At 26.6% G+C, this 25,258-nt stretch overlaps 7 protein-coding genes across 15 annotated transcripts; 5 read left to right on the top strand and 2 right to left on the bottom strand.

Moving 5' to 3' along the window:
* Positions 1 to 54: 54 nt before the first annotated feature.
* Positions 55 to 6,199, top strand: LOC124426917 (ras-related C3 botulinum toxin substrate 1). 3 transcript variants are annotated; one of them, XM_046969184.1, is made up of 6 exons: positions 55 to 194; positions 295 to 542; positions 1,205 to 1,330; positions 1,821 to 2,157; positions 2,236 to 2,403; positions 5,167 to 6,199. In XM_046969184.1, exons 3-5 carry the CDS (start codon positions 1,215 to 1,217, stop codon positions 2,368 to 2,370), a joined length of 588 nt encoding a protein of 195 aa, XP_046825140.1. In that variant the 5' UTR covers positions 55 to 194; positions 295 to 542; positions 1,205 to 1,214; the 3' UTR covers positions 2,371 to 2,403; positions 5,167 to 6,199. The 3 variants fall into 3 exon arrangements, with proteins under 3 accessions (XP_046825140.1, XP_046825139.1, XP_046825138.1); XM_046969183.1 differs by having other exon boundaries at positions 2,516 to 6,199; XM_046969182.1 differs by having other exon boundaries at positions 2,236 to 6,199.
* A 1,461-nt stretch (positions 6,200 to 7,660) lies between these two features.
* Positions 7,661 to 9,930, top strand: LOC124426912. Its single transcript, XM_046969171.1, has 4 exons — positions 7,661 to 7,918; positions 9,358 to 9,435; positions 9,541 to 9,613; positions 9,693 to 9,930. The coding sequence occupies exons 1-4, from the start codon at positions 7,913 to 7,915 to the stop codon at positions 9,926 to 9,928; spliced, it is 393 nt and encodes a 130-aa protein (XP_046825127.1). The 5' UTR covers positions 7,661 to 7,912; the 3' UTR covers positions 9,929 to 9,930.
* Positions 9,931 to 10,414: 484 nt separating this feature from the next.
* LOC124426909 (TNF receptor-associated factor 6-like) lies at positions 10,415 to 11,895 on the bottom strand. Its single transcript, XM_046969167.1, has 5 exons — positions 11,759 to 11,895; positions 11,513 to 11,650; positions 11,132 to 11,380; positions 10,763 to 11,007; positions 10,415 to 10,680 (listed from the first exon to the last, which is right to left on the bottom strand). The coding sequence occupies exons 1-5, from the start codon at positions 11,850 to 11,852 to the stop codon at positions 10,426 to 10,428; spliced, it is 981 nt and encodes a 326-aa protein (XP_046825123.1). The 5' UTR covers positions 11,853 to 11,895; the 3' UTR covers positions 10,415 to 10,425.
* A 338-nt stretch (positions 11,896 to 12,233) lies between these two features.
* Positions 12,234 to 13,821, top strand: LOC124426908 (nucleoporin Nup43). The gene is made up of 7 exons (XM_046969166.1): positions 12,234 to 12,364; positions 12,461 to 12,565; positions 12,636 to 12,760; positions 12,832 to 12,953; positions 13,026 to 13,177; positions 13,263 to 13,509; positions 13,618 to 13,821. Exons 1-7 carry the CDS (start codon positions 12,251 to 12,253, stop codon positions 13,788 to 13,790), a joined length of 1,038 nt encoding a protein of 345 aa, XP_046825122.1. The 5' UTR covers positions 12,234 to 12,250; the 3' UTR covers positions 13,791 to 13,821.
* A 205-nt stretch (positions 13,822 to 14,026) lies between these two features.
* LOC124426910 (protein unc-50 homolog) lies at positions 14,027 to 17,638 on the top strand. 2 transcript variants are annotated; one of them, XM_046969168.1, is made up of 7 exons: positions 14,027 to 14,459; positions 16,380 to 16,535; positions 16,600 to 16,751; positions 16,821 to 17,007; positions 17,086 to 17,219; positions 17,316 to 17,417; positions 17,479 to 17,638. In XM_046969168.1, exons 2-7 carry the CDS (start codon positions 16,444 to 16,446, stop codon positions 17,613 to 17,615), a joined length of 804 nt encoding a protein of 267 aa, XP_046825124.1. In that variant the 5' UTR covers positions 14,027 to 14,459; positions 16,380 to 16,443; the 3' UTR covers positions 17,616 to 17,638. The 2 variants fall into 2 exon arrangements, with proteins under 2 accessions (XP_046825124.1, XP_046825125.1); XM_046969169.1 differs by lacking the exon at positions 14,027 to 14,459 and adding an exon at positions 16,103 to 16,231.
* Positions 14,468 to 16,103, bottom strand: LOC124426907 (46 kDa FK506-binding nuclear protein-like). The gene has a single exon (XM_046969164.1). The coding sequence runs from the start codon at positions 15,899 to 15,901 to the stop codon at positions 14,774 to 14,776; it is 1,128 nt and encodes a 375-aa protein (XP_046825120.1). The 5' UTR covers positions 15,902 to 16,103; the 3' UTR covers positions 14,468 to 14,773.
* Positions 17,639 to 17,773: 135 nt separating the features above from the next.
* Positions 17,774 to 25,251, top strand: LOC124426906 (zinc finger FYVE domain-containing protein 16). 6 transcript variants are annotated; one of them, XM_046969163.1, is made up of 15 exons: positions 17,774 to 18,606; positions 18,836 to 20,926; positions 21,070 to 21,302; positions 21,373 to 21,472; positions 21,570 to 21,649; positions 21,858 to 21,978; positions 22,460 to 22,606; positions 22,695 to 22,817; positions 22,917 to 23,081; positions 23,158 to 23,317; positions 23,390 to 23,805; positions 23,891 to 24,134; positions 24,226 to 24,346; positions 24,541 to 24,702; positions 24,817 to 25,251. In XM_046969163.1, the coding sequence occupies exons 1-15, from the start codon at positions 18,549 to 18,551 to the stop codon at positions 24,970 to 24,972; spliced, it is 4,377 nt and encodes a 1,458-aa protein (XP_046825119.1). In that variant the 5' UTR covers positions 17,774 to 18,548; the 3' UTR covers positions 24,973 to 25,251. The 6 variants fall into 6 exon arrangements, with proteins under 6 accessions (XP_046825119.1, XP_046825118.1, XP_046825116.1 ...); XM_046969162.1 differs by having other exon boundaries at positions 22,415 to 22,606; XM_046969160.1 differs by having other exon boundaries at positions 22,388 to 22,606.
* Positions 25,252 to 25,258: the final 7 nt, after the last annotated feature.

Here is a 25,258-nt window from a genome sequence, read left to right as displayed (position 1 = left end):
TTTTTACAGTTGGTCATATTGCATTATCATAGACTACGTCACACAAAGTAATTGAAACGAATGAAACAGTTTCTAAATAATTTCGTGTAAAACAAAGTGTCAAAAAGGAGATATTGAAATAATATAGTTTCATTGTTTAAAAAAAATATTCAACGTATCTCAAAGTTATTATTTAATATCACGCATTATTACACGTAAGTTTTCTTAATTCGTTTACTAACGTACAAATATTTTTTTTATATCGAATGTTATGACATAAAAGAATTTTATTTGAATGGACATCCCGTATGATAGATGTCTCTGTCGAACCGTTCCGAACAATAACTTTTTCGAAACAGAGGGGAAGGGAAAAGGTGATTGTCGAACATCTGTCACCAAGCGAAGACTACGTCTGACTACGTCTATGAGCTCGAAAAACCGCAACACCATCATGGCATCTGCTTTTGTGATTTTTTGAAGAGTGCTAACTGCATATATTCTATAAACTAGTATTAAATAAGTTTTTTTTCTAGAAAGGAATTGTTTTTTTTTTTCGTATTTTGGTGAGTGCTATTAGAAATATCATTTATTCAATTCGACATAACGCGATACTAATAATGTAACATTATTAGGACAAGCCCTTCGCATTTAGTAGAATGGTTATAATGTCACTGATATCACTAAATTATACTATCGAAAACGAACTAACATGCTTATTTGTGCTAAATAAAATAACTATACGATATCTATGTATATAAATTAATTATTTTAAATATCATTTTTAATTAATTATTTTGCGTTATATTGACAAACCAACGAAGTAATTCACTGTTAATAAAGTGTCTATGAGGGCAGTAATGCTTTTTAAAATTCTTTTTATATATGGAATAAATTTTTTCGTTGGTTTATTGATTTTTCGTTTCTTGTTTTTTTCTTTTTTTTTTTTTTTTCTAACCGGATTACTTTAATTTTTTTTTTATAGATAATTTGAAAAATCGATAATATTCACAAGAATGATTAGAACTATCAATTTATATTAAATTATTACAACTTGTTTTTTTTTCCTGTATTACATATAAATTTTTCTTTCATTTGTTTTAAAATTAACATATATATATATATATATGTATATATATATATGTATATATATATATATATATATATATACATATACATATATGTGTGTAAGTGCTATATTATTAATATTTTATGTTTATCACTTCAGAATCAGAATCATGAGCTCTGGTAGACCTATCAAATGCGTTGTAGTAGGAGATGGAACAGTTGGAAAAACATGTATGTTAATATCATATACCACAGACAGTTTCCCTGGAGAATATGTACCAACTGTGTAAGTGAAATGTAATATTATATTGCCATGTAATAATTTATCTAAAGTACATTTATATATATATATATATATATATATACAGATTTGTAAGGAATCATTTTATTTCTATTTCTTTCTTCCATTTGGAAATCATCTTTCTATTTTTTCCCTACATATTTCTTCTTTAGAACGATGAACTGGTATGGCTAATAATAGTAATGCAGTGGTAATAAGAGCACCCTACTACTGCATACAGGAAACCATTTATTTTATATTGTCTTTTTATAAAGCATCTTGTTAGGATATATAAAAATATCTTTTAAATTTTATATCTGCGAAAGAAATTATTACTATACAGGGTGCAATAATATATATGTATATATATAAATATATAAATATAAAACATCATTTCTATTTAATATTTGGAGATATTAATTAAAGATATAACTTAAATAAGTTATATAACTTATTTCAATATAATTACAATTTCATTTGATTTATGTTTATATAGATTTGATAATTATTCAGCACCCATGGTGGTGGATGGAATTCCTGTAAGCTTAGGACTTTGGGACACGGCAGGCCAAGAAGACTATGACAGACTTCGACCTCTCTCTTATCCACAGACTGATGTATTTCTTATATGTTTTTCTGTAACAAGTCCTTCGTCTTTTGAAAATGTTACTAGTAAATGGTATCCAGAAATAAAACACCACTGCCCAGATGCACCGATGATACTTGTTGGAACTAAAATAGATTTACGAGATGATCGTGAAACTTTAATTGCCTTAGCTGAACAAGGACTTAGTGCCATAAAGAGAGAACAAGGACAAAAATTGGCTAATAAGGTTGATATGAAATCGTATTTTGTTAATATATATTATAGATATCGGTGGCAAAAATGACATGTGTTTTATGAGTTACAGATTCGTGCTGTAAAATACATGGAATGTTCTGCTCTCACACAACGTGGCTTAAAACAAGTATTTGATGAAGCAGTTCGTGCAGTTTTAAGACCTGAACCACAAAAACGTCGACAGAGAAGATGCATTATGTTATAAATTACAAGGGAAATGGAAATCTCACTGATATAGGTAAACACTCACATGAAATGACAGACTGAAATTAGTTTGGTCATAAGAACGATACGATAGATGTACTAAGAAGAGATAGCAGCGCATACAATTTAATAAATTTTTCTGGCAGCTGCAGTTCACCGTGTTACAAATAAAGTACAATTTACAACTTCCTGGTCCTAATGTAAGTTGTAACACTTAAACAAGACTTGAAAGTTTAGACAACGAGAAAGTATAATATTGTAATAATTTTACAACATTACTTATTAAATCCATAGAAAAAGTTTGGTACAATTTTATGCAGAGTGAACTTTTTAAATTTATATCATAGTACGATTATATTTATCGGTGAACTAGTCAGTATGACGATTAATAGGAAACAATCATGAGAAATATGGTTTAATGATAGCTTTTCATTTTATTTTGCAGTAGACTTATTGATTAGAAGTATACTCATTAAATTATTATAATATTGTGTGAATGTGTTGTGTCTGTCAAAAATAAGATAAAAAAGAATAACAAAGCTTTACTTATCATGGCTGCCAGAGTTTCGATTTTTATATTTATGACAGTAGAAAAAAAGGATATATTCATTTTAGGAGGTATACATGTTAGTTACTGTAGCAATCGATATACTAACAAATTTTACAAGTTGAAAAATTAGTATCATAGACTTAAATAAACAGTGCCATAGCATCGAAAAATCAAAAAATCAAAGCCAGCACTTTTTACATCAATTGTATGCAATAAAATTATTAACAAGATTAATAAATCTTTTGCAGTAAAATGTCGAATTTCTACGTAAATAATAATGAAATAAGATGACACTAAGTTCGACATTCAGCAATGAGAACTTGTAGATACTATTTTGAAAATTATTACTATTCTTTATGGGATACTTCATTGTTTACAATTTAAACATTTTATCAACATATGCATAGTAAAAGAATGAACCGTAGTGTATTTTGTGTATATTGATATTTATTGTATTTTGATTATTTAAAAGTTAAGGATATATATTAATATTATTTTATTGCAAACAGATATCAAATATCATACTTTTTAATTCCATTGTTGCATGTAATAGATACAGTATTGTACAGGTTGTGTGTTACATAGATACAATCTGACTATAGACATTATTGACATTATTGAGAGCCTATGAATTATTTTTCATATAAATAAGTGAGCTTATTTTGCAAAAATAATAATCAAAATAAATGCGGAATAATAAAATAAAAATAATGTGAAATATCAATGATAAGGATATGATGCTATGCACAGTTACACAAGAAAGAGAATAGCACAATGTATTTTAAATAAAACCATAACATTTTTTTCGTTTAAATATTTATAGATTTAAACTATTGCACTCACTAATGAAAAGTATGAACATGGTGCAAAAGTCAGTGTTTGCTATAGAATTCACTGCAATTACAGTTAAAATTTTTAAAAGACTTTCATTGATTTATATTGAACTACAAATTCAAATGGTACTTGTGCCATGGATATCAAATAAAAACATGCTCTATATAAGGGATTCAAATATAACGTAGTGTGATGATAACAGATATATTCCTCCACTTGTGAACATGCTATTTTTTATATTCAAAAAATTTAGAATAGAAAAGGATAGGACTTGAGTGCCATATGCTTTTTAATCTGTAAACCAACTGAATGCCATATTCTGTTCGTGTTTATAATCAGTGTGAATTTTGAGCAAATTATAACGCGAGTCCATGAGTAAAGAATTTTTATCATAGGTGAGAATATTCTAACAAGACAGTAATGCTTGCTAGGTGTACATACTGTAGCATAGAAACAGAAAATTTTGGATTTCAATCAGACATATATAAGTTATTTTTTTTTTTTTTTTTTTTTTTTTTTTTTTTTTTTTTTTTTTTTTTTTTTTTTCTTTATACAATTTTGAGTACAATAAAACATTCAAGTAATTAGATGTTTGATTGAGATTTAAAATATGTCTGAGATGTTTGCAGTAAACTGTATGCTATAATATTGAATTTAATTTTTAAAACCTAGAATATTGATTTTTATAAATTAATTGTACATGAAATTTCTTTATAAACTTCAACAAATTGAAGTGAACTATAATATGATATTTTAATAGCTGCTAGAGGATATCTTCCAGATTAAGACATGATTTAATGATGCAAATTGTTAACTAACAATTTTTTTGCATCAAATATTGCACAGTTTTAAATACAAAGAATATTTCATACCTTTTTGACATTTTAAGCCATAGGAATTTATCCATATGTACAATCGTACATATGTATCGCATAACGCACTAAGTTTAGAGAATAAACATATAACGTTTATGTATTATATTACTATGTTATATATATATATATCGATTTGCATTTATTGTAAGTAGTGCAATTCTTTTATATAGCTTTTCAAAATAATTTGATTTGCTCATATCATAGTATATTAAAAAAAAAAAAAAAAAAAATCTGTTATATCTTGATATATCAATGTAATGCATATATTCTGTTTTAATTAAAATCAATAATTGAAACTATCGTGATTATAAATAGATTCATAAAAAAAAAAAATTATCAAATTTGGCAAGAGATTTTCTAATTTTTACATAATATACATAGTATCAGTCGTAAATAAAGTATTAATAATATAAAAAGTAATGTTTTTATTCACGATATACGGTGTAACATGTTTTCGAGGCAGCTGTTTTAAATAGTTTAGCTCTATATTTAAATATATGAGATCAAAACTTTTTATAATTTCGTTTTTTTATTACAGATTCAATTATAGGATGATATATTTATCAATGATAGTACTCTGAGTACAAATACATCAATAACATAAATTACACTACTTACAGCTCATGCAGCTTAAGAAAAGTCGCATTTTCCTTCTTATTTGGATAATATCGCTAAAAATGCTATAAACCAAAGCTATGTATTACAATCTATTGTAACTTTTACAGTTTTTATTATATACTTTTGCACATAAGACTATAAATGAATGTATGAAGTGTAAAAAGATTCTAGTCACATCATGAATTATCTTCTGACTTATTTGTCTGAACAATGTAATGAATTAATATTATGTGTACTGTTGAATCACTCTGCATTAAAATAATTTCTAAATGAAATAAAAACATCACATCAAAAAAGTATAATAAGGCAAACAAACATATGCGAGATATGGCCTAGCTTGAAATATTGTCAATTTACATGTAACAATTCAAAACCAAAAAGGAGGATAAAAAGAAAAAAAAAAAAATATACATGCTAGAATACGCTTTGTTATGAATAATTTATAAAATTTAATATCTCTATCTATTTTCTTAAAGTTTTCTGTAACATTATACATTTACTAATTAAGGCAGTATAAGAGCACTTATTAAATCTTATGCTATAAAAGAATGTTTAACTTATGATTATTAATCGTAAATACAAAATATAATTTCCTTCAATTGCATTAATAATTAATAATCAATTAAATTTATTATTTGATTTTAAACAATCACGAATATACATTTATACATATATATAAAATGTATTAAATCTGACATTTTAATTTTCCACTTTTTTATGAGTTTATTCAATTTGCAACTCTTCTGCTGCCAGTAAACTGAAAAACGGAGTTAAATTATTGTGGCCTAAAGTTAATTTTAATTATCCTATTTTTTTACACGAAAGTACATTCTCGATAATTATCACACAGACAACTGAATCGCATAATGGCATGTTCTACATGGAAGCATTTATTTTTTATTTATATGTATTTTGAACAAAATCTTTTTGAATAAACTATACATTATACATTATTATATAAAAATTTTATTTACCTTGTAATACCTATATCGTCTAAATAATAAATAATTGTAATCAATTCTTTATAAAACAATAGAAATAAAACAAAATTATTTGTAATATATGTTCTATTTCGAATAAGAAGGATAAAACGTTTGAACAAAAAAATTGATATATTTCATATTTCCCGCCTTTGATCTTCTTTACCATATATCCCATATTTTTGACAATCAGCGCCATCTTTTCGAAATTGTTTTCTATCATTTAAACTTCTATTACTACTGTACATAAAACCACTATAAAAGTAATTAAATTGCTATTAAAAAAATTATAGTAGTTGTTACAATAATATAAATATAAAACATTCTTTATGATATAATCAATCTGATTTTTGTATAATAAGTCATGTTTCACTTGTTCGATATTTTACTATAATATAAAAATTGTAGGGATATATTATATAAAATAATATAATGTATAATATATAATATATTACATTTTCTCCTTGAAAAATAAAAAGTTTCATGTTTTAAGGCGTCTGCAAAAAATCTTTTTAAAAAATATATATATATCTTTATACATATATATATATATGTGTATATATATATATATATATATATATATATATATATATATATGTATATAATTAAACTAAATACATATATATAAAACTGTTTATTTTAGTATGTGTTTTGTTAATCCTCATTTTTAGGATTAACTGAAATCATTAAATATATATATATATATTTTGTTTAAATATGAAAAAGAAAATGGCACACGATTGTTTCAAGGGTGTGAATGACCTTATCATAACGCAGCAGGTTCTGATGTACGAACGATGTAAGTACTTAACCCCGGACGTTTTTCTATGATTTACTCAAACTCTTATCGACTACTCCTTTTTTCACGATTTCTTGTTATCGATATTCAATCGTTTTCAATTTACCTTATCGTAAATTCTCTTAGCGAAAGATTGTTTGAAGTTGAAATTATCAAAAAAATAAAAAAAAAATAAAAATAAGAAATTATTATCAATGAACATTATAGATATTTATTGTCAATTGTATATCCGAAATAATACATCGATGAAATATATAAATTCGATATGTTTAAATCGTATTGTAATTTATCTTTCTCAATTAATCGTTCTCTTATTACATTGGAATTTGAATTTGCATTTCTTAGCCTTGAATGCCTTACCGAAGAGAAATCACATTAAGAATTTTGAACGAATAAAGATCAAATAGCAACGAAGTGTGCAAGGGATGATACATTTTGTCTTCTTAGACGTTATATATATGTATGTATGCATGTATATATGTATTTCGAGGGTAACCACAAGACTACGTAAGCGAGGATAAAATTCTCCTTCCAATGCAAATGATAAAATACACGATTCACTGTTAGAAAATGAGTATATATAGGTACGGTCATGCGTTCTCCTGGCGGTCTCGATTCTCTTTGATCGAGGAGGGGGTTGTACTTGAAGAGCAAGCGCGCACAGATTTCTTCCTCAAATACGTTTACTCCTTGGCACCCTTCGTGCGCAAAGAATCAAGCAACCCTTTGCCTTTTCTAATCATTTTAGTCGAAGTTCAAATTGTGCGAGACAGTAATAGCGAGTAATATTTAGCTTTATTTTTTTTTTTTAAACAAGAAAGAAAGAGAGAAAGAAAGTATCAAGACGAAGGAAAATACGCAAAGAACTTTATTCAAACTTATCCAGAATGAAGGTACGTTCTTTTGTTTTCTTTCTTTTTATTTTTCATAAGAAAAGATCATTTTCCTTTAACACTTTTGACAAAGAGAAAAAAAAAACAAACAAAAAAAAAAGAATTTGCAATAAGATCGTTCTTTACGATTTAAAAATTAACACGGTCGAATTGAAATTGAATATCGATCAATGAATACCTATTGAAATTTAATAATGGCGAATGATGAAGTTAGTTGTTTGTTATTTTGTTAAGAATATAAGAAACTTGATTTTCTTTTTTTTTTTTTTTTTTTTTTATATGTCACCTGTTAGATAAATTATATTTATGCTAGTAAGACAAGAAGTTATGTAATACGTGGGCGATCTAACGGCGATATATGTATGAACGTTTAAATTCTTTACAAGATTCTTCGTGTTAATATATTTATCATGAGACGTCGTGGATATATAGTAATTGCTTTTCAAAAAACTACGATATGAAGACCGAATCACGTTGTAATATTTTCATCACTTTATTTTTAATCTCGCATCGAATATATTTTGGTTTTGTCAAAGTCATTAGAAAAAAAATACTTTCACGTAAAACGTTCTTTTTATAAAATTAATATACATATTTTTTCCTTATTTTTTCTTAATTTCTTTTTTTTTTTTTTTTATTTTTATACTATTTTTATTTTTTATTAAATGTACATTAATAGCGATACAAGTATCGCATATTTTCAATGACATTGATGTTTGCCATTAATATAGTTTTAATGACGTGTCAAAATGGCCGTTGACAGACATCTCACACTATGGAAACTTTTCTATTTTTTTTTTTTATTTTAATATACTCGAGAATATAATTATTTTTTAAATTGCCTGTTTTATACATCTAAACTTGAGAATGGACGTCAATGGAAAAAAGAAATTGTACAGGACTCACCTCGAAAACTATAATATTTAAAATTTCACAAATTCGCTTGCTTTACGATTAATTATTTACTTGAAAATTTTTAAAGCAACAAGTGTTCAATTTTTAATTACATATACACTGTAACAAATCTACGAATCTAATTAATACGATTGTTTCGATTAACATCATAAAGATCTGTTCCTCTTTGATAAAATATGAAGTATTAATGTTAATCGATAATTAAGCAAAGCACAAAAGTGATTGTATAACGTTTCCACTTTATTTAAATTATGTAACAGTAGGAATTAGTAGGCGATTATAAGATTACATGAATATTTTTTTCAGAAATAATTCAAAATGTTTTCCGAAGTTCTTCGAACTTTTTATTTCTCAATCACAATTATTTCCTTAATTCATTTAAATCATCAATTCATTTGCTCTTGTCTTTAGAAAATCAAACGAAGTTATTTGTTTTATGTATTTCCATCGTAAGAATCTTTAATTACAATTAATCCGTTCTTTAGTTCCATTTAAAATTATCAAAATTTACTTTGAATTTTTAGATAATTGGTTACCTTTTCTTCATAATACCATTGATATTCTTAATAAAGATGGGATATGTAGAAGGAATGCAAAATGAGGTAAGCTATTAAATAGAAAAATCATATGCATTATATGATTTTGATTATTTACATCTATTACGATATTTTCATATTTCTTGTAAAAATTATTCTGATCGATTTCAGCGCGATATCTCGAACGCATTTTCGATGTATGGAACATATAAAATGAAAAGACCATTTTGCAATGCGTTTACCGGTGAGTGAATTCTCATTAAAGAAAGAAAGGATCTCATACGATCCTTTAAGATTTTTGTTAAAAGGCTAAAATTTCACAGGCTGTGGAAAGAAAAGGAGTTTTCATGGAACTTCAATTCATTCTCCGTACTTTGATTCTAAGAAAGGAATTAAAATTCGTCTTCCGATACCTATCTATAAAGCTTTAATAAATGCGGCTTCCGAAGAAATTCGAAACATAATTTCTCGAGGTTCTAATGATTATGAGCACCCAGAGATAACACAGGACTTCACAGTTTTACCCGATCGAGAATTAGCACTGGAAGAAATTAATTGACTGATAGAAATTAATATAAGTACTCCTTTAGATTCATGAAATGAACAATCGAAAGTCAAAATATTATTAAATTATTTAGAATTATTTCATCTATGTTTAATAATATTTTTAAATAAGTATATCGATCGAAAGCGATGATTTAATTCATTCCATTTATATATTATTTTAATATTGTGATATCAACTACGAAGATATTTTTAATACATCGCAACGTCATTTCGATATCTATATTGATTCATATCGCGTAAATATGAATATAATTGATAATATGTTTTTACCGTTTTTATATTATAATTAATTTTGATGCTTTACGCCACAAGAAAAAAAAAATTGTGTTATATCTGTAAAAGAAATTATAATAAACGAATTTCATGTTGTAAAACGAGACATTGGATTTTTCTCTTTTTTCTTCTTTTTTTTTTTTTTTGTTTTTTTTTGTTTTTGTTTTTGTTTTTCTTTCCACGTCATTTCAATTGACATTCAAAGATCGATAATACTTAAAAATAGATAACAAGTTTCACTAATATACTGTCATTCCAAATATATCGAGAATGACTTGTACCAGTACGAAAAATCAAAGGTAATCTAGAGAGTATAACATTTCTTGGGATACTTAAACCAACACATTCTGGATTATCTGTTTCACCAATCGATGTAGGACGTTTCCAAAAATATTCTGTACAAAGTGCAGTTGGATCCCAAATACGAGAAGGTCTATCCTCTTTTAATTTTTCTAATGACTGATCTAAAATCTTTAATAAACAATATTTCATATTTATAATATCGAATATATTAATTATTAAGACGATTTCTCTATTTATCGAATATTCTTACCGACAATTGGATTTTATAAGAGAACGGCCATTTAACGAACGAATCGTATTGACCACTCGTTAAACCAACGCTTATAAACACTGTACCATCTGGAAAATATTTCGGTACAATTTTTAAATACATCGCGTATCCAGGTTGACCCACGTAAAAGGTTGAACTACGTTCGTAACGTGTTCTATCCCATTTCGAAAGTTTCTCCTCGAAACCCCTAATTTCCCAATAATACGTAAAAACGTTTAAGGATTCTGAAAAAAAAATAAAAAAAAAAAAAAACAAACAAAAAAAAAACAAAAAACATAAATGTTTTATATAAAAACGATAATTAGATAAAAAAATGAATAAGTAAACATTCATTCTATTTTCACTAACTATTCAATGATTCCGTTTTAATCGTATAATTAAATTCATTGATCTCATTTTGCCTTGGAGAAACATTATGATCGTTGTAAAAAATCTTGTAATTAGATTTAACGTTTTGTTTGTTATTTCGATAAATCGTATCATTGATTTTTGAAGAAGTATCACGTTGTTCCATTAATGTACGAAGAAGTATCTTGATCTCCTGTAATTCGTCGGATAAATTTTTTTCTAATTTTTCAAATCTCGCTTCTACTGTTTCTGTAAGAGAATTCATTTTTATGGAGTTAGTCGTACGGGCAAAAGAAGAAGAAAGAAAGAAAAAAAAAAACAAAAATGAAAGAAAAACTGTTCAAATCAAAAAGTTACAGATCTTAATCGAACGAATCTTACTTGCATTGCAGGCTCCTGTGAGAACTTTTGTTACGGTAGCATGTGCGTTTGCGACTAAATCCTCCGTTGAAATTTTACAAACTGCATATTGCGTTTCGATAATATTATTATCGTCTCTAACATTGCTTTCAATTTCAACTGAAAATATACGCGTCGTGTTTTATCATAAGTTATGAAAGACCAATAATATATTTTTTTAATAATGAATTTTTTTTCGTTATTGTTTTAAATTTTAAATCTATTTACCATTTTTCGAAACTGGTACAATTGCACTAACGATAATCGAATACAACACAAAAATATACAAAAGTAATATCGAACGTTTTATCATTATCGACATTACGAATGGTAGAACGTTATAGAATCATTTGACTCTCGTCGAGATTCTAACTTTCTAAGATGGTGATGTTCCTGGAGTCCACAGAAATAGATTTCATCGAATTTCATCGCTTGGATGAAAATGGCGCGAGCGTGATATTAGTTACGAGCGCGGGAAATCGAACTTTTTTTTTCGTATTAACCGTTAATACGTGATTTAGTTTAAATTATAAATTTTAATATATAAAATAAGAACAATTTAAAGATCTATAATTCGTTAACATTATATAAATATATTTCATCGAATCAATACACATTTTACATTAACTTCAGAATTACTCTTCTTTTCAATCTGACCTGTAACTTCGTTTATAATATTCTTGTTTTATTGAAATTTTAACAAAAAGTGTTTTTTTTAAAATGAGCGAAAATGTCCAAGGAACATTTATATCTCAAAAGATTTCAAAGATAAGATGGAAACGTGAAGATTTTGCAGAAATAAAAAACTTTTTAACCGGCAGCTGGGACGATCCGGTATATGAATGATACATAACCTAAATTTTTCTATTGAAATGAGTTTATGAATAAAATAAATTATTGTCATCTATAACGTTTTATTCTAATATCTAGGTAAATAAAATTACATATTGGTCTCTTACAACAAACGAAGATGAAGAAACATATCCAACTATTGCTTCTGAGTATTCATTTCTCGGTGATGTTACAGAAATAAAGGTTTTATATTCAAGATTAAATATACAATAGATGTTGTTTGGTTAAGATTAATATTATATAAATTTTACAGTTTATAAACAGTAACTTTTTTGTGGCATCGTCATCCTTAGGCTCTGTTAAACTATTACAAATTCATGAAAATCCATTTCCTCAATTTAAAGAACATATGGCATGGGAATTTATACATAATTATAAGTAAGTAAACTTCATGATATATATATAACTCTGTGCAAATTCATTATTATGATTAATGTTTATTTATATAGAACATTAGATTATGCTCCATGTACTGCTCTTTCTAATTTCGAGCAAGATATAGTTTCGGTGGGTGAAGATGGTCGAATCAATCTTCTGACAACTACACAACAGAAACCAGTTAGAATAATTGGTAAATATTAATGTTTATATAATGTACACTCATAAGAATTTTCATATGAGCAAACTTTATTTAAATTTGTAGAGAATGCAGATAGCTGTTCTATTTATTGTGTTGATTTCCTAAGACATAGTGAAATACTGACAGGCAATTTACGAGGACACATGAAAGTTTGGGATTTAAGAAATGATCATGATACTCCTGCAACTACTTTTATGCTTTCAGAACAGATCAAAGTATCGTATACATTTCATATTTTAATCTTTTTTGTAATTAATATAGTCCTTAAAATATTAAATAATTATATAAAATATTTTTCAGACCGAAGCAATGAGTATCGCACATCATCCTACACAGAGGCACATAATAGTTGCAGGTGGAGGTGATGGTAGTTTGACTGTATGGGATTTAAGACATCATACTTATCCCATATCACAGCTTAATGCTCATGCAAAAGCAGTTAGTGAAATTATGTTTCATCCAGACAGACCAGAAAATTTATTTACATGTTCAACCAGTGGTGAATTATGGCATTGGAACAATACACAGAATTCAAAATTAAGATTAGGTAACTTTATTTTTCTAGCATATATATATATATATATATATATATATATATATATATATATATATATTCATATAAAATGTGTCATTCATATAGTAATTTTCATTGTAGATTCAACAGACACTCATTGGTTGAATACAATAGGAACAAATGGTAATATTAACGTTACATCGCTCTGTTGTGATATGCATAAACCAATAAATAGTATTGACATTGATAAAACAACTTTACTATTTGGATGTGATAATGAAGCTATGTATATTATTAAAAATGTAGCTATATAACAATTTCATAGAATAAACATTCCTTTCCATACTCTGTGAATAATATTAATAATTATATATTGTAATAACTACATATATATTATAATATGTAAATATTTTATTTAATTTCTGTTTTATATGTAGTACTTAATTTTATTGAAGTTTACCGGTTAAACCACTAGGGAGCGCGAATGATAGCGATTTCAGCACACCTATCTTCACGTTGTAAAACGTCAGAAAATTGAGAAACATGTAAATAATGTTGATCGAATATAAAAGCGTATCTCTAATCTTTTTATTTTTTGTTACGTTTAAGTAAATTAATAGAATCTTAAAATTTTTATGCTTAAATATATTAATGACTCATGTGGTGCTTATAAATATTTTCATATCTCGTTTATGTAGCAATCATATTACATCTATCATTCTCTCTCTATCCAGTCATCCAATCATAATTAATATATGTATGTACATCATCAGTTATCCAACTGTAAAAAAAAACCCGGTACGCATTAATTCCGATAAAAGAAATTTATATGAAAAGATTAAGATACATAAAATTGTGAATTTTCATTAAGTGTATGATGCAAAAATTAAAATTTATTGTCTTATTTATATTGTTGACATTTAACGTATGACATAAATTAAGCTTAAATCTAATGTTATAAAAACAAAAAAAAAAGTGTACAGGTAATTTATATTAATTGTCTAATAGCTAGAATGATAATGTAACAATAAACATAATGTTTCTTTTTTAATTTAATAATAAAATTTGTTTATATCACTTATTTCAACATATTTGACATACATAAGGTTAAAATATATTAAATATCACATATAATAATTGTGTTGCATCTGCTATCACATCTTATCGAATACAATTTGAATAATATTATTATTTGAAACTAACCAAAAATTCGTTTTACTTGTTTCGCGTTAATCAGATACTGTTAGTAATCACAAGCTTGGAAATTAATCAAATCATAATAAGATTTTTTTAAATATCATTGAACATTTCTTAATTCAATTTCATATTCAAGTGTACTATTTCCAGGAATATAAGGGGGCAAACCTCTAGCACCATATCCCATAGCAGGAGGAATTATAATTTGCCTCTTTCCGCCAACTTTCATACCTATTATACCTATGTCCCATCCTTTAATCACTTGATTTCTTCCAAGTTTAAATTTAAAACCATTTCCTTGTTTACTCTCATCAAATTTCTTGCCATTCTTTAATTTACCCGTATAATAAATGGAGATCAATTTTCCTGATTTTGCAACTGCTCCATTGCCTATCTTTATATCTTTTATTCTTATAGGTTTAGTTTTCTTTATCTCTCTTAGAACATTTTGTGTTCTCAATTTTTTCTTTTGTTGTTTTCTATCTTGTTTTCTTTCTTCATCTTCCTGTTCAGACATTAATTTTCTTTCATCTTGCATCTTATCTTGTTGTTGGATTTGTTTGTTTTTTTTATTTCGTTTGATAAGTTTATTTTCTTTTTCAGTATCTTCTTCAATTTCTTCTTTGTCTTCAGAGACATCAATAGACTCCATATTTAAACAAAGTTCTTCATCATCATCATCAGCTTCAAAGCTATCATCCATTTCATCTATTCCTATTCCTTCTTCATCTTCATATTCATCTTCATCTTCATCATTATCTTCTTCTTCACTCTCAGTCCCAGTTATATATTCACTGTAATCAGATTGTAACTCATCCGAAGATTCAATTTCACATTTCATTCGTTTTGGTTTTGAAGATACATTAGGATAATGCATTGCTTTTCTTTTTATTTGTTTATTAGCTATTTGTGAATCTTCATTTCGTTCTTCTTGTTCTTTCAAAATTAATTTATGATTCAAATATCCAGTTAAATGTACATAACTCTCACCATTACATATAAAAGTTATTTCATTTCCTTTTTCAAAATTCAAGTCAAGTGATACTTGCCACATTGTGCTTTTTTTCAGATTACAAAGTAAATAATTCGTATCATTGTAAGTTATCGTAACTTGCACTATTTCATCATTGCCGGTTGTAGTATCCAAAGTTGCCATAGACAAGTGAAATGGTATTTCAACGGTTTGACTATATCGTTTTTTTGGCTCCATTATTAAACCCCAAAACATCTTCACTGTTTTATTGTATAACTTTTGATCAAATTATAAATAATAGATGTATTAATATTATATATTATGTTATAGTATTCGTTTCTAACTTTTAAAAATAATATCGTCCATAGCAGGATAATACAACTGACTAAGCTTATGACTTAAACTCATCTAACGTACTCTCGTGTCAAATGCCTTTGTTTTCTTTTTTTTTTCTAGTTTAATCATATATTTACATTCGTGAGGAATATTTGAAAAAGTCCTCCTAAGAGTTTACTTAAAAATAAATTATGTTGTATAATCGAGGTTATGCATTATTTTTGTCTACAGGTCGAATATAAAATAAAGGTAGCTTTTTAATTATTAATAGTAATATTTAAATAAATTATTATTTTCTTACACAAGTTTACATTCTTTACCGATATAACATTCTTATAAATATATTTCTAATTGTATACAATAGTTATAAAAAATTAATTGTTAAATTTTTTTTCAGAAAAGGGGAGAGAGAGAGAGAGGGAGAGAGAAATAGAGCAAAGATCATAACTAAGTAAACAAAAATGAAATTTTCAACTTCTCCTCCTACAAGTCGTTGTACATCTCCAATTTTAGTAGATGTAGGATCAACGTTACCAACGCCTGTTACATATAGGTATGGCATAGAAATCTTAATCTTTTTAAAGAGATAATATAAATTAAATATGATTATCTTACAGGCATAATTGTATCAGTGCTGCAACAAAATGTTATAAATACTTGAGGAAGTTATTAAAATTTGAGCAAATGGATTTTGAGTTTGCATTATGGCAAATGATCTTTTTATTCACAGCACCACAAAAAGTTTATAGAAATTTTCAAAGTAGAAAACGTAAGTATTCTATCACAAATGTATAAAAGAAATTTTAAGTTTTTAATCAATTAAAATTAAAATTTTCAGAAACAAAATCACAATTTGCAAGAGATGATCCAGCATTTTTAGTATTATTAACATGTTGGCTTTGTATTTCTGCAGTTGGTATTGCCGTAGTTTTGGGATTAGGATTTTTCCAATTTATAAGACTTTTACTTTATATGATTTTTGTTGATTACATTGTTGTTGGTTTAGTAGTAGCCACTATTTTTTGGTAAACCATATATAAATATATATCAAATCTAAGCGCCTGTATTCCGTATTTGTAATCAAATATTTTTATTACATATAGGTTTATAACTAATCGATATTTAAGAATTGATAAAAGTCAAGATGTCGAATGGGGATATGCATTTGACATTCATTTGAATGCTTTTTTTCCACCTTTAATAATACTTCACATTCTACAACTTTTTATATATAACGGTAAGAAAATCTGAATCACATTTATATGTTGTAACTTAAGACAATAATGATTTCATAATATATGATACATTAGAAACAACTAAAAAAAATTTATAGGCCTCATAAATACAAATGTCTTTGGTGGACGATTTGTTGGGAATACACTTTGGTTTATATCTGTTGCATATTACATATACATCACGTTTTTGGGCTATACAAGTAAGTTGTATTAATTGTTTGCATATTACATAAAAGTATAATATTAAACGTATTTTTTTAGGTGTTGAAATACTTCATAAGACACACATCATTTTTTCTGCTCTACCAATAATGCTGTTGATATATATAATTACATTATGTTCTGGAATCAATATCAGTCGTTTGATTATGGATTTTTATCACTATAGAGTTAATTAAATATATTATGTATGTATATATATATATATATATATATATATATATATATATATATATATATATATATGACAATTTATTGTGAAAATATTTAAATTTATATAATATAGGTTTTTTTATTTATGTAACATTAATATATAAGAAAACCTTATAAGAGTAATCCTGAGCAACATAAGAATTATTTTGTTTATATTAACTACATATTGTTTTGTATATTTCCCATATAAGTTAAAATTTTTTACTATTTAAAAAATGATCAAATTTGGAATTTGATTATTAATATTAATTTATCGATTAAATATCACCTACGTTATATAATTCATAAAAATAAAGATTTATTTAAATTTGCCGCCGATTAACGAACTACTGCGCAAGTGAAAACGCACAATCTGGCAACACGGCAGCCAGTATAGGATGACTTAAGTGTTATAATAGTAAGCTGTACAATACAATGACAACCGCTGTAAAATGACAGTTGTCAATGTAAATAGGTTACCATTATACTTTTCATTGACAAATAGTCCACGTGATGCTGAAGTCGCTTGTATCAATTTTCCAAAATCCTAGTTTCTTTGTACAATAACAATCTTTTAAAATGATATTTTTCACTTTCTTATCAAACGAGTAGTGTTTAAAGAAAAAAATATTGAACTGTAGTATTTTGGTTTTTTTATTTTTTTTTTTTTTTTTTTACATTTTATAATACGGAAATTTTATTTCTCATAAAATAAAAAATCTCGACATTAGGATTATCAAGAAATATTATTCGTCGTTATCTTTTCTTACGTGTTTACAAAAAATAATTATATACGTATTTAGTATCAGTGCACATCGTTCTTGCGCCTTTGACACTGTTACTACATGTTTTACTATCAAAAATCGTATAAACCTGTTTTATACATGGTACTTATTCTATAAACACCAGTAATTTATACAATGGAGAAATTTGCAATTGATTTAGACAAGGTTCTCGATGACTTCGAATTTAATGAAGGTATATTATAAATTATTATTATTGATATTTATTTTCTAAATTAAATTAATTAAATTCATAATAGGTTTGTTAATATTTGTTATCATCGTTTGGTATGCGTTATGATATATTTTATACGTACATAAGAATACTTATTGTTCGAAATATTCAATTTCTACGTATAATATAATGTAATTAAAATAATATACATATATATATATATATATATATTTTTTTTTGCTTTTTTCAGATTGTGCAGAGCAAATAGCGTCTGTAACTTCTCCCATAACTAATGCTACATTGACTGTAGATAGGTGTGGCATAGAATCGACGTCTACAAATGTAACTACTGTTGACAGTGGAAGATTAATTCAAGAATTTGAAGTATTATCATTTGGAAAGCATGAGAACAGCTCTAATGTTATTACAGAGAGTAAGTCTTCGCTTGACAAAAGCATGATCTTGCCTCAAAATAATTACCATAAAGATGATTCAGCACGAAAATGTACAGATTCCATAAATCATTTTCATGCAGAAAATTCTACCAATGACCATAAAGTTGCACAAAAGCAATGTATATATCATCAAGATTCTGAACCAATTTCTATTACAATTTACAATAACACATCTCAGCCGTTATTGACAAAACAGCAAAATAGTAATAACAATCAGCAACTTCAAAACAGATATGATAAGAAATTAAATCAGCCAAATATAAAGCCTACTGTTAGCAATGTGTTAAATAGTTTAAACGAATATATAAATGCACCAACAATAAGTTTGGATTATGTAGACGGTATGTTGGATAAACAAGATATTAGGCCTAAAAAACAATCTGATATGGTTAACGAGGAAAAAGTTATATCTAATACAAGTGCAGAGATCATTGATCATAATTTAATTAAAACTACAACAGATAAAAATAAAGTAGTTGAAGAAATACTCAATGATGTGGAACAAACTGTTGTTCTACCATTGAATCAGGATGTAATAGAAAATAAAAATCAGTTTGTTAATACAGATACATTACAATCTTCAAAATTACATGTAGAAAGTAGTAAACAGGATCTTAAAAATATTGAATACAAAAGTGAAGAAGGAGATAATAATGAAGATATTGATTCTGATAAACAAGAAAAAAGTATTCAACCTAATACAGAAGATATTCAATATGAACATATACATGTATTTGAAGATAAGAAAATTAATGATACTGCTTCAGAAGATGTATCGGAATCAGATACTGTATGTAAAATAACAGATGAATTATATACAACTAAAATTTTAGAAACTGAAGCAATAAATATTTCTAATGGGATAACTTCTGAGAAGATAAACGAATCTCATATTGATGGAAATACATTGCCATCAAATTCTCATGAAACTACGAATGTCACATATTCTGCCCAAAAACCAGTTGGTTTTAATAATATGAATGATTTATCAGAAGAAGAATTAAATAAATATTTAGAAACATTAGAGATAGAAGAAAAATTAACGGAAAATGCAGTACATCCACAGAATGCCTTGTTATCTGAAGCATATAAGAATACAACTGAGAACAATATAAGTAATAATACATTTTCTTATGAAGAGTCTAAAGACGATAAAAAAACTCATGTAGCAACTAATAAAATTGACAATAGCCAGCTTGTAGAAAAAGAATTTAAAACTAAAACTGAAGAATGTTCTGAAAGAAGTTCTGTTAATAAACATGATCAAGACATAGTAAAAGAAAAAGTATCTGATAATATTTTACACGATGAAAGATATTGGAACAAATCTAATAATTTTACAACAGTTATACCTGTAAATAAAGAAGAACACATACAAACAAAAAGTGATAATAACATAATAGTTAAAGAAATGGAAAATCCTGTAGATAATGTAGAATATGTTAAAGATACAGGGACAAAAAATCAACCTACAAATGAAGCACAAAGTTGGGCATCTTCTGAAAATAAACATGTATTTAGAATTGGAAATAATGAATCTGATCAAACAGAAGAAAATTTACAACCTGTTAAAACTAATGTTTGTACAATACAAAATAATAAAGATATAGTTTCATCTTCAGAACAAAATAATAATCAAATTAGTGAATTACAAATACTTGGTAATACTAGTTATGATACCAAAGACAAAAGTCATAGGTTACAAGATAATAAAACTTTAAATGATATTGTTAATTTATGTACCGATATACAACCAAAAAGTACAGATGTGTGTGTGGAAAATAATTCAGAATATAATGAAAATACAGAAGGGGGAAATAAAGCAGTTCGCCCACAAACTTTAGATATCGCTTTAACAGTTAGTATGAATGACCATCATACATCAGGTATATAATATTATATATTTTTTTTATATTTTTTAATAAAAAAATAATTATTATATTATTTAATCCAAAATATATAATGAATACTACTTTTAATTGTAAATTTCTATAATATGAAATGTGAAAAAAAAATATAATTAATACAGGTTCTCCTAGCACCACTTCCAGGCAGCAAGGTACATCAGAAAATGAAGGTAATGGTACTAACAGCCGAGACATAGTGGTTGATCTCTCAGAAATTGCTTTAGCAGAATCTATTAAAAAACTTGGAAAACAACCACCTTTCTGGATTCCTGATAGTAATGCTTCTAGTTGTATGTTATGTGATTTAAAATTTACTGTCCTTAAGCGACGCCATCATTGTCGTGCTTGTGGGAAGGTAAATGGTGACTTATACAAATCTAAATTACATTATTTGTTTTACACTTTTTTTTTTATTACTGTTACAGGTACTCTGTAGCAAATGTTGTAATATGAAATACAAATTGGAATATCAAGGTAATATCCATTCAAGAGTCTGTGTTGCCTGTTATCAGCTTCTAATGAAAGGTAAATGTTTTTATTTCCAAACACGTATAAAAATATTTGAATAAATATTGTTTTTTTTTCTTTCTTTCTTTCTTTTTTCTTTTTTTTTTTTTCATAGCTGAAAATCAACAAGAGGCAAATAATTGGCCTACAAACTGTGTAAGCTATGGTAACAATAGTGAAGTTAACTCTCCTCAAGTAAGTATAGGGAGTAACATAATGAAGATTAATAAATATAGTAATCCTACAGCTCTCATATAGATATGTTATACTTGGAGTGCATCTTTTTAAGAAAGAAAAGAATTACTTATTGCTAATAGTAGGATTATTTTATAAATGATTATAGGGAAGACCACCTAATCCAAATAATCCTATGGAATATTGTTCAACTATACCACCTTTACAGCAACTAGCAGGTGGATTGCCGCCGCCACCACCAACAGTAATGGTGCCTGTTGGTGTTCTTAAAAGGGAGGGTAGTACAAAGCAGCGTTCAGAAGGATCTAAGTCTGTCATGTTTAGCGATGGTGAGTAACATTTGTATAAAATAATTATATATTATTATCTAATTATTATATATAAAAATTTATATATTATTTAGCTAAAGGCCTGAAACAAGAGTGATTGATTTAAAATATATCATATTTTATTCATCATATCTCTAACTCTGTCATTCTTTAATTATTGGTAGTAATTTTACAAATGTGTATATGTATAATTATATAACCTGTACGACTATAATCCTAAAACCATCCACATGTATATATTCCATCCATTTATGTTAAGTTCTTTATTTTTTTGTTATCTCATTAATGTTAATTCCCCCCACATATATATTTTATTTTCTGACTTTAGTTTTTTTAAATACATATTTATGTTATCAATCCTGCCCCTTCCTATTTGTTTTTTTTTCACACACAAATAAACTAAACATAGGAATAAGGCCTGGATGTGACCTGACAGAACTAGATTCATCTTGGGATTTAAAACCACCTTATCGGAAAACAGGAAACAAGCGAGTATCTGCATCTGACTCATCTTCAATGTCCAGTGGAAGTAAAAAACAAAATCTGTTACCTTTGGACCCTAATACAAATAGTTACATACCACAAGATCCTAATATGTTACCACCAACAGTCACCATACATAAAGGCCGTAAGAAAACGATATTATATTTCAAATAATTATGATTAGATAATATCAATCACTTTGCATTATTATAATTTTTATTTTATATTTTCAGAAATTTCTTATCATAACGTGACCGATCAAGATCTTCTTTACAGAACATTAAAAAATGAATGTGAACCACCAGTAATGTTTGCAATTAATAAAAATCTTTATGCATATGTTAAGATAACAAATTGTAAGTAGAAGATATAATCTATACAATATGAACAAAAAATAGATATACATTTTTTTCTTATACGTTTTTTTTTTTTCTTTTTTATTTTTATTTTTTTAGTAAGCTGCTGTGTAAACAGAATATGTTGGAATGTTACTTCAAAAGGATTGGCTTGTGTTGGTCAAGATGAAATTATATTATTATTAGAAACTTTACCTGATGAAACTCAAATACCAAAAGATCTTCTTATGTATATTAATCATATATACGTAGAAGCAACAAAGGGTTAATATTGGATATTTCTTTTGTCCTTAATTTACAAAATTGTTTATAAACATTTATTAATTTTTGATACACATAGGCAATACGATGACAGAGCTTTCTGTCTCAATACATCAGGGAGGCAATCTTTTGGGCTCCCGTGAGCATGCAGGATTTTTATTTATTCGACAAACCTTACAATGTTTACAAAAAATTGTTTTACCACCGGCACCTTTTCTAGTAGGCCTTTTAATTCATAGGTACGTTGTAAAATACAATTATTTGTTAACGTTCAAAAAACATATTTGTATCTATTTACATTTGTTTGTCAGATGGGAGACTCCATGGGCAAAAGTATTTCCGTTACGTCTTGTATTACGTCTTGGTGCTGAATATCGTTATTATCCTTGCCCACTAGTCTCCGTTAGATTTCGAGATGCACTTTATTTCGAAATTGGACATACAGTTATGAAAGTGTTAGCGGATTTTAGAAATTTTGGATACACGTTACCTGGTGTCAGAGGATTAACGATTCATTTGAAAAATAGAACAACGGATGTTATGTTTCCTAGAAATAGATATGATCAAGTTATAAAAGGTCTAAATAATTCTAATGATCATGTTTTGGCATTTGCCTCGAATTTTAGTATCACTGCTGATTCACATTTAGTGTGTATACAAACAAATACAGGAGATGAAAGCAGTTACCAAACGCAGGCTATTAATATTCAAAATAAACCAAGAACAGGTACAATTTATTTATTGTATTAAATAAAAACAGCTATAATATATAATACAAAAAGTATACATAAGCATAAGCGTTTCTTTTCTAGTAACTGGAGCAAGTTTTATTGTCATTAATGGTGCATTAAAATCATCAATGGGATTGTCTGCTAAGTCGAGTATAGTAGAAGATGGTTTAATGGTAGAAATAATGCCAGAAAAAATGGAAGCTTTAAAAGCAGCTCTTAAGAATATGCATGACTTTTCAATTGGCTGTGGACGTCAAGGTGCAGCAGAACCGGATGAAACTGTAAATATAAAATGGGTAGAAAATGATGTGCAATTTAATTTAGGGTAAGGCTAATAGATCTTTTAAGTTCATTACGTATTGCAATGATTTTTAATTTTTTTTTTTTTTTTAATTTTAATAAATATACACTTACAGAGTTAAAAGTCCTATCGATGGACAATTAATGGATGGTGTACCTTCTATAAGAGTTCATAATGCTACTGATTATAGAGGAACCAGTCGATTTATTCGTTGGACAGAAGTTTTTATTATCAAAGTATGTATAATATTTTATTAATTTTACCTTATATATTGAAATAATAATGTGAGATATATATTTTTCGATTCACATATTTTTTAAATTGTACCATTGTATACAATATTTATTTATTCAATGTAAATAAATTAAAATAAGTTTATTGTTTTATACATTAAAGCAATAAATTATAAAAAAGAAAATTTTATGTGCAGTCAGATGATCATCCAAATGGTGTTCACGATCCTATGGATATAAATAAATTATCAGAGAGTATAGCAAGGGCAACATGTGCAGCTTTAGTTAAACTTTTAGATCTTTTAGCAACTGCAGGACTTACAAAAATTAGTGTTAGAACAACTATTCATCCAGATAATGTAAGTTATAATTATAAAGTTTAAATTATTATTAAATATGGGAAATACACACACACACATATATATATTATATATTATCATTTCATTCTTTAAATAATGTAATCATTTATATAGGTTGGATATGAAGCTGGTAGTGAAGGTGCAAAGTTACCACCTATTTATATGAACAGTCTTGATAATGAATTAATTCAAATTCTGCATAAAGCTGCTCAAAGCAGTCAAGATACCCATACTGTGCTTGAATTAATATTCTATGTGCTCGATGAGTAAAAAAAAATTATGTACATATATTGTGGCATCTAGATAATTATAGTTGAATAATGTGGCAAGATCACACACATACATTTTTTTTCAATTTATATTAATTGATTAATTGTAACATAGAAAATTCAGACATTTACTTGAATGTTGGATTATTATTTTCTATGTAATCATGAAACAATAATAGAATGATTCAGCACTGTAATATATCTTCCTTTATTGCTGACTGTTTTATCTCATAAATGTATTAATTATCATTGTTATGTTAATAATATTGTGCTTAAAACATCTCATT

The sequence above is a fragment of the Vespa crabro genome, chromosome 9, assembly GCF_910589235.1.
Source record: "Vespa crabro chromosome 9, iyVesCrab1.2, whole genome shotgun sequence".
Taxonomy (NCBI): domain Eukaryota; kingdom Metazoa; phylum Arthropoda; class Insecta; order Hymenoptera; family Vespidae; genus Vespa; species Vespa crabro.
Note: the sequence above shows the minus strand (reverse complement) of the source record. Positions and strands in the feature narration are given on the sequence as shown.